We start from the raw sequence: 9545 nt of genomic DNA, 5'->3' as shown, positions 1-9545 counted from the left end.
TGCAAAACCACCACAGAAGGTTGTGATGCACCAAGATTGCCAAAGAAACACTGCTGTGACCTAATAAAATAGTCTGCAGGAGGAACACGATCCACATTGTTGCAGATCTATTATTGTGGACATTTGTGTAGATACTTCTGGATTTTTTGAAAATATAACGTTTATACACCTTGATAGTTTGATCTCTATCAGTTACTGGTCATTAATGCCACAACAAGCTTCTCTCAAACTGTTTAATTAAAAAAAATATAAATAACAAAACATTGACAAAGGCAAAACGTTTGTACCAGAGTAACCTGTGATTTTAGTTACATATAAAAAACATCTATATGAAGAAGTTACTGACATTTGTAAAATACAAAAAGTAACAAACAAATGTAACATTACACAAAACATGTTGCTCATAGTTCCTGCCATTAGAATGAGGTCTGTATGTAGTACACTAAGATGGCACGGATCATCCACAATCAATGGAGGACTTCTGAGATATGAAGACTTTGAATTGATATTGCGTGTCATGGTGCGCAGGAGTAATGGCAGAGATCACATGGATCAGGTCACACAAGGAGGCAGGATCTGCTTTGAATGGTTTTTCCAAACAAAATACATTTTCATCAATAGATCTTGGGATAAGGCCGGCTTTCTTTCAGCTTTCCCGGCCCATTAAGATACTTTGTTCTGCCCTCAGCAGTGCAGAGAGAAGTGCACCTGCGCAGGAGCGCAATGGAGGAGACTGTGTATATGACATAGGACGCGTTATCCAAATGAAGCAGACCAGGACGCCATTCACAAAATAGGAGGCGTTGTGCCCAGATCAGCAAGGCCCAACAGACCAGGCTGCCCCTCCAGTGAGAATAAATGCTGTTTTTTAAATTATTACAGACTGGCCTGGGGACTTGTATACAGCCTTGTGGAATAAGGTGATGGAAGGTGAACATGATGGGGGACGACTACTGGGCGCTTCACAGAGAAGGTCCACAGCCTTGTATAAGACAAAAGGGAGCGAGAGAAGCTTTGAAGGGAATAGGAGCAAAAATTAATTTCCAATAATGTTGCCGAATGACTGGTGAACACATTTTTATATATAATAGTGTAAATTTGTGGGTACAATAAAGAGGTCTCTTGTACATGTAGCTTATACGCAATTTTGTGTGCATTTTTTAGGGGGGCAAAATCAATACTTTTGGGTGGGCAGGGGGGGTCAGGGCATAAAAAAAAATAAAAGTCAGTCATTGGATTTGAATAAATTTTCATAAAGCCAAATTTTACATACCTGTATCATTATTCCAAGACCTATTAAAGTGTATATTGTTCATGTGATAAACCCTTTACTGTTTTTGTTTGTAGCGAATATGTTAATGTGCAACAGATATTATACACACACACATAATATGCATATATAAATAGAATAGTAAACAACTATTTCAAGCCACTTAAAGTGGTAAAGTGCAAAGAAAAAGAAATCCAACTCGTAAATATTAAATTAAAATTAGTTCCATCAAGTTTGCTATAACCTAAGGTCAGCATTGGAAGACAGTATGATTATTTAACAGACATTTGAAGAGGAGGCCGGGCATTTGACCAGACCTTTCTATCAGCCTTGTCCAATTGTAATCTTCAAATCTACAGGAGAAGACTGATGGATGGGCCTAGTTACATGTGCTTTCACCAGCAGCCATTGCATGGAGTGGAGAACTGTGCAGTCTGTGAGGATAAAGTGTCAACTGTATAATAGTAAGTACCACAAAAATAGGTCCTCAACACATCTGATTAATCTTTATTTTATGTGCCTGACCTTATTAACTTATTCTGCAGCCACAATAGACACTGTAATACAGCAGCCATAAGAGATAAATAGTGCAAAATTTTCAATTACAACTAGTTTGCTAAATATTTTTTTCTAGGTCATAAACGTATGAATTCAAGAAAAGTAACTAGCAACTAGCCACAAAAGGTGGACAAGCTCTAAGTGTGAGATAGATATATATAATCTCTATCTATATCAAAAACACCCAACCCTACCTAAAGTAAATTTTTGTTTTTATTCTCTAGGCACATGGGACAGTAAAAGCGTTTTCTTGTTGTAACAAGTTTGTCATCTTTTTTGATATTTACACATGCTAAGTGAAACCATGATTTGCACAAGGAACATTCCACCATATGTTCATGTGCTTTGTACACGTGGCAAAGGCAGTAAGTTGTAAGAGTTAACCTTTTTTTATATATTTTCTGACGAAGCTTGGTTTCATAAGGAAATAATTCCAAACGACCCTTTTCTAGGCATAAAATTAGATGACTGCGCATCTCAGCCTGGTTAAATTCTACACTCTTTAGATCTACACCTTCGGCTAATGCCACTGCATTGGCAATTGCAAAAAGCCCACAATCATTTGCTCCATTTTGTTTCTGGCAACACATAATTGTAACATCCAGAATTTTATTACAGCCGTGGAAAAGTGGTTTGTACATTTTCAAAATTTGTTTTTTCAGAGTGTCAGAAATGGAAGAGGAGTGCAATGAGTTAAATACAGTGACCGAATTGTTGTTACATGCTGAAACTAGCCAATGTGCGCCAACATGGTGGATCTGGATGATATGGCTGCCAGTTACCAAAGGAATGTCAGAATGGGCCAACACTACTGTGTCCATCAAACCTGATACTTTAGGGCATGCTTTTATAATTAAATTCTGGCACGCATTAATTATATTATCGTCTAACCATTCTTGCTCGGTTATCAAGGCACGATCCCTGAAGCTCAATTTTATATTCTTTACAGTGACCCACACACAATCCAGCTTTTCTGTTGGGGGTGTTTGTGGGGTAGCCCCTTGTCCATCTACATTCACAGTTTCCCATACATCAGCTGTTTTATTCTCTGCCTTAGATCCTACTCTGTGAATGTCCATGTTTTTTTGTTTCCCATATTTTCTTACAGGAAGCTCCTGTATAGCTTTTGAGACTGTTATTTTTGGTGCTGGTTTCAGTGGCAAGCCACCTTCTTGGGGGATTTGTTCCCGTAATTGTAAATACAAATTACTTAATTCAACAGTGAGATGTTTCACAAAGTCTTGATTGTCCAAAAGATATACTGAGTCTATAAATCTTTTTAACACTTTGACACAATGGCGAATCAAATAGGTCAGCCGATTTCTCCTCCTAGAGGGCAATTCGTGCAGTGTTGGATCTGAACGGACACTATTTTGTGGTCTACACTCGTGTTCTTGTAAACCATTGTCACAATGCCTAGTGTTTGTGTCCACAAAACAATCACTATCCAGGATAAAAAGGGGGTTTTCAGAGTATGCTGGATTAATGTCATGCCACTGCCAATTTGCAACACGCAAAATTAAACACATGTGTTTACATGGTAGCAGAAATTTCTGCCAGTCTTTGCATGTGCAAGTGGGCCCATCCAATCCAACACAAACAGTATGCATTTTTTCTAAGTCAATTGCAGACTCGCTTTTAACTTCAAAAAGTCCCTTATCAGAGTCCAAACATTTAAGGTGTGACAAATCAAGGCCACTGTAGTAACGCTGCATTACATGGTCAATGAATCCACGAGGCCGATTTTTTAAAAACGATGGGACTTCTACGACGTATTTTCGGTAATAGTCAGAACTCGTTAAATTCATCTGTACGTATCTGTGAAAATAAAACAAGTCAGTTAAAAAAAAAAAAGCTGTTAACCTGAAGGTATAGGGTGAATTGACAGGTTAATAGGGTTTGGAAGCCGCACTGAAAGCCCTGCTGCTGTGAGTAGAGATGGGCAAACTGCTCGGTTTTACCCGGGTTTGTGAGCGGGGTTGCTTTGTTAAAGCAAACTGCTAATAACCATACTGATTATACTTACCGAGTCTGCGTTGTCTTCCAGCTCTGCTGCGGTGCTGCATCACTTTCGGGGGGAATAGTCACGTGACTGGCCACAGCCAATCACATACACTCAGAAGATAAGGGGCGGCCCAGAAGTGACGCAGCGATTCTTCACAGCAGGAAGAGAGAACGCCTACCCAGTAAGTATATTAGGTGTAGTAACTATTTGCTTGCTTTAACGGAGTAACCCCGGTCACGAACCCGGGTAAAGCCAAACAGTTCGCCCATCCCTAGCCATGAACAACTGAAGATGTTTCCTTAGCAGTGCATCAGTAAATAGTGCGCAGTGGCTGTAAACACATCCCGACACTGACTGACAGCTGGCTGTACAGTGCATCAGTAGAGAGGTTGTGGCTTCAAAATCTATCATTTGCCAATGGATGATGTGGATATTCATGTGATTAAAACAAAATTCTAATTTCATTAGTCTGCTACAACAAACAGAAAAAAAAAATAATTTGAAGTTGAAACACTCACTCTGGGGTATCTATACACCCATTTTTTGTTTTGTCATTTAAAAACAAACAAAAACAAATACAAGAACCTGTTTAATAGTAATAAATGAAGTTTTAAAACATAGCCTTCAAAAATTATGTGAAAAAAAAAAGCATTATATTTTGGACTTTTTGGTCCCATTCTTGGTTTTGCATAAAGTGGTTGTCCAATGCTTGGACTACTCCTTCTCACTCCCCATGTTCAACCCCAGAATAATAAAGCCTATACTCCCCTCTAGTGCCAGTCCGGTTCCAGTGATGTCCGAACTCGCGTTTCCATAGCCCAGGTGCCATTTTTATGACATGTGAGCTTCACAACCAATCATCACCAGTTTCCTTCTCCCCACCTTCAAATTCTTAAGTGAACTCTGCATCTGCCACCCACTTCATATCAATTGCTCCTGCATACCAAGGCAAGGAGAATGAAGGTGGAGGTGACTAGTCTCGGACCTTGCTTGTCATAACAATGTCATCTAGGCTCCAGGAAGGATCGTTCTGACATCGCTTGAACAGTGCCGGCCCAAGGGTATTTTTTTCTTTTTAGATGGGTGCGCACATGGAGAATAAGAAGTGGTTGTCCTACAAGTGGACAACCCCTTAAAGCTGGAGACACACTGGGCAAAATGCATGCGATATACTCGCAAGAGTCTCGCATGCCTCACCTGGCACGACCGCCAGCTCTCTGGACAGGAGTGTATCAGGTGCATGTGTTTCTGTAAAGCTGCTGACCCGATCCTGTCCAGAGAGCCGGTGGTCGTGCCAGTTGAGGCATGTGAGACTCGTGGGAGTATCTCACATGCATTTCACCCAGTGTGTTTCTGGCTTTAAAGCAACATTCCATGCTTTTTTTTTTTATTTATTGCACCACTGGAGTGGTGCTTTAAATTTAATTCCCCTGCCTCTTGTCTTATACTTACCCTCCCGACCCGTGGCTTCATCCTTTAAGTGCCGCGTCACTCCTATGGCAACATCTTTTGTATAGAAGTCCGAAGTAACCTCACAAGTGTTCAATGCAGTATGAGAGGCAGATCTAGGCTCTCGTAAAGATGTATTGATTTGTGACCTACAGCAACCCCATAAAAAACTGGAGCTGCTGGCAGATCCCAAATCTCCACTAACTGTAGTAACGCTGGAAACAGATGAAAACTGAGGCAGGTGAGTGTAAAGACTGGAGCCAGAGGCCTTGCATTTAAGCACCACTGTACTGTTAAAAAAAAAAAAAAAAAAGATAAATTGTGCTTTAAGTAATGGGCAACCCGAAATACGATCCATGATGCCTGAATCACAGGCAGCATAAAAGATACTGGCTACATTATATTGTAGATATCTTGGTTCATAGTAACTCTGTAAAGCATGCTGGTACCATGTGTCTTAGATGACAAGTGCTTGAAGCACGTCTGTCCACAGAAAGCTTCTGTACATCACACTTCAAAAACTGATAGGGAGAGACCTGTCAGTCATACAGAGCAGGACAGGGAGAATAGTTTGGGGAAGGACCTGCTGTTTGCACTTGTAATCTGAGACACGTGGTTCCCAGCATGCTTTTCAGAGTTACTAAGAAATGCTGCAACATCCTGGAGTAAGATAACACATCTGCAATATAATCTAGCCAGTATCATGTATGCTGCCTGCAGTTCGGGCATCATGGATCTGATGACAGGATCCCTTTAAAAAGGAATATTCAAAGATTAAATTGATTTACTAACTAGAAAAAAACCTATGTGAAAAAATGCAGGTAAATGGGAGAAGAAAACAGCTAAAAAATATTTAACACTATTGGTAAGGTTAAGTTCATGATATGTATGATTACAGGCATACACTAAAAAGTACTGAAAAGGACTTACTTTTGATACATATCTGTGAAAAATTCAAAATGCAGAACACGGATCAACTGGCTTAAATTACAGTTTTTCAGACTTGATAGATAAGAATGCTTCAAAGTCTGATGTTGCCTTTCTAGACCATTGTTGGTATTGATTCCAAATTGTTGTGTCCCAGTACGATACACATGTGCCCATTTCTTGTAAGAAAAAAAAAATCATGTTAGAGCATACTGATACGGCAAAGCAGCCCTATAAAGTAACAATTAAAAATAAAAAAATGGTGTTATGAAGACAGATTTTACTTACAAGATATAGATAACATACAGCTTGTTATGCCAAGCAAGCCTTTAACCCTGCTCTGCATATTGTAAAAACTATGTTTCTTTGTACTTGATGCAAAAAATATATGTTGTTTTGAGTAAAAATTTACTTGCCTGTGATTAGGTAGTATTTTCAATCAGATTTGAAATATTGGATATTAATATAATCATAATGACCCATAAAATAAATCTATAGTATCAATAAATCTAAAATCAAAAGATATTTGTTGGTTTACCTTTATATCCGGTAGCCATTTATGTGAGAACCACATTCTCAACATCTTATTTCTCTTCCAGACATTGCTAGATGTTAGAGTAGCCAAGGCTGTATCATGTTCTTCTCTTGAAGAAGCAAGAGCTATGCCCCGAAGCAAGGCCAGAACTTCTTTTTTATTTTCATGAACACCATGCACTTTTTGGTTAACCCATTCTGTCCAAGCTTTCTCCCGATGAAAGTCACACAACTTTATGTCAGCATCTAAACATAATATTTTAAAGAAAGTTACAAATTAACTAAACTATTACTTGTATCTAATATTTAAAGGGGCTGTCCTCTACTCAGCCAACCCCTTCTCAGTTTCTAAATTTACCCACAACAAAATAATACCTACATAATTTCTGGCACTGTTCCAGAGGTCAGCAATGGCTCTCCCAGTGCTTGCATGACATCCAATGTGTTCAATTAGCAACCGCTTCACTCACCCCTCCTAAGAAATCAGAAACCTGAAGTAACAGCAGTGGACACTGGATATGTCACACAATACCTCCCTGCAAGCAATGTTACAAGAGCTCCAGGAGAGACAGTGCTGAAACGGTCTCCAAGTAGTGGATAACCGTTCTAACCTATGCATGACCAAAAAAGGTCCAGAGCACCACAATAATGAAGATTTGCTTAAAAATGTGTGGGCCAGTACCCAACATTTCATTTCAAAATATCTATTTTTAAACCATTATCAATGTAACTACCTTTACTCTAAACTAACAAAACACTTATACTTATCTAGCTAACCCCCCCTTTTTTGGGGTTGAGGAGGGGGGGGGGTGGCGGCGAGGGGAGAGAGGGAATTCCTTCACTTTGTCTTGTCAAAGAACAGGATGTCACAGGAGACCAGGGTTGCAATTACATTTCTTCATCATCCCTCACCTGTACTGGAACACAATGCTATCAGGAGGAGGGGCTGCAGTTATTTACTATAGGAGTCTTGACTCTCAGCCGTCACAAGACATCCTGGATAGTGATGAGTGAACTTTGCTCGAACGTGTTTGCCCATTTCAGATTCGGCAAGAACATGGCCGATTCAGTTTGGGTTGGTCAGACAAGACCAATTTCCAAAAAAGTCAGCGAACAAAGGTTTGCTCAGTGAGTGATCGGATTAAAAAAAGCATTACTGCGTTTAAGTGATGCTTTTCTTCTACCTTCTGACTGTGTAGGATAACGGGTAGGATAGCGGGTGGGATGTGTTTGCATGTGTTTGTTGAGAGGAGGGGTGTGGGAACAGTAGTGTCAGACTATTTTTTTTCTCTTGCACGGCATTTTCTGTGTGCATGTTGCAGGTCAGCCGCCAATCAGGGCGAATAAAACATCCATAAGTTGAAGACACAAGGGCTTGTGTCATTTTATGGCTGTTTCTTTAGATACCAAAATCACGTCTGTAGGGATATAAGAAGCAGACATTTGCAGTCGCCACCATTTTCAGTGTTACTGGTTAGACACATTGCTGCTGCACTCCGTACAGCTCCATCCGCGTTACACAATTAGATAGCTAGTACTCCATCGCTTTTTAGCATTTTGTGCCGAGAACAAGTGTAATTCCTAAACCTGTGTGTGTTGCCAAAGCTGCGGTTTTTTTTGCATTCAGGAAGCGATTGCCATATCCATCAGTTTCCCCTAAAAAGGTTGAATTTGGCCTCAAACAAGTGCTTACCAAATCTGTGTGCAGAAAAGCCGAGTGGGAAATCCTGAGTAGGGATGGGTGAACTTGTGGTTTTTACCTGGGTTCGTGACTGGGGTTGCAGTGTTAAAGCAAGTTAATGGCTAATAATCAGGCTGATTATACTTACCATGTCCGCGTTATCCCGTTCAGCTGTGCCGCGACGCTGTGTCAATTCCAGGGAGAATAGTCACGTGACTTGCCACAGCCAATTACATACACCAAGATGATAAGGTGCGGCCTGGAAGTGACGGAGCGATGCGTCACACCAGGAAGAGAGAATGCGCACCCGGTAAGTATATTAACATTATTAACTATTGGCTTACTTTATCGCCGCAACCCCGGTCACGAACCCAAACAGTTTGCCCATCCCTAATCCGGAGGTCGTGGTGGAAAGGGGAAGGGGAAAAAGTTTATTGTAAAGGGGAACTAGTCTTGGTGTTGGAGGTGTATGTGGGGGTAGGTGCTACTGGTAATATTACTGAAAGCAGTAGTAACCAAACATTGGCTTATCGTCGTATCCCAAGCGAAGTGACAACTTCTGTTACTGGATGGCCTACTCCAGTCTCTGTTTGCCAGCAGCAGAGAAATACGAGTTGTGGATGAGGCCCAGAAAGAGCTTTTGCTACAGTTAATGGAAACCACTGCATCAAGTGGCCTGTCCTGTTCCTCCACCCCATCATCAAACAGTACAGTCCTCAGAGGTGGCGCCCCAATTACCCATGTGTCACACTCACAAGTCTCCAACCGCACAAATGACTGGGGAAACACAGATGACGGCTTCTGCTGAGATGTTCACACATTATATTCCATGGGCATCAGAGGTCTGCTCCAAACATACTCCAGAGGAGGAAAGCATCTGAACCGATGCCCAAAATCTTTTGCAATCTTTCTCTGGAGATAGAGGAAATTAGGTTCTAGCAGAAATCAAAACCCTGGTTGCCAGACGTTAACCCCCCGGGGTAGAGTTGATGGCGATGATGAGAGTCAGATACCTGAGGAAAACCCGCACTGTACGTTCAGAGCAGCAAGTGTAGGAGGGCGACTCATGGCGAGGAGTTGGACAACAGAGCGGATGATGAGGTTTTAGATCTGACTTGGAA

The 9545-nt window shown here is 40.9% G+C and overlaps 1 protein-coding gene across 2 annotated transcripts; it reads right to left on the bottom strand.

Moving 5' to 3' along the window:
- Positions 1 to 219: 219 nt before the first annotated feature.
- LOC141157444 (uncharacterized) lies at positions 220 to 7262 on the bottom strand. 2 transcript variants are annotated; one of them, XM_073644730.1, is made up of 4 exons: positions 7123 to 7262; positions 6748 to 6989; positions 6213 to 6388; positions 220 to 3646 (listed from the first exon to the last, which is right to left on the bottom strand). In XM_073644730.1, the coding sequence occupies exons 2-4, from the start codon at positions 6790 to 6792 to the stop codon at positions 2023 to 2025; spliced, it is 1845 nt and encodes a 614-aa protein (XP_073500831.1). In that variant the 5' UTR covers positions 6793 to 6989; positions 7123 to 7262; the 3' UTR covers positions 220 to 2022. The 2 variants fall into 2 exon arrangements, with proteins under 2 accessions (XP_073500831.1, XP_073500832.1); XM_073644731.1 differs by lacking the exons at positions 6213 to 6388; positions 6748 to 6989; positions 7123 to 7262 and adding an exon at positions 3855 to 3944.
- Between the last annotated feature and the right edge of the window lie 2283 nt (positions 7263 to 9545).

Source organism: Phyllobates terribilis, unplaced genomic scaffold (assembly GCF_046119375.1).
Source record: "Phyllobates terribilis strain yellow unplaced genomic scaffold, ASM4611937v1 Scaffold_8__6_contigs__length_399053987, whole genome shotgun sequence".
Lineage (NCBI taxonomy): Eukaryota > Metazoa > Chordata > Amphibia > Anura > Dendrobatidae > Phyllobates > Phyllobates terribilis.
This window is presented reverse-complemented; position numbering and strand designations above follow the sequence as displayed.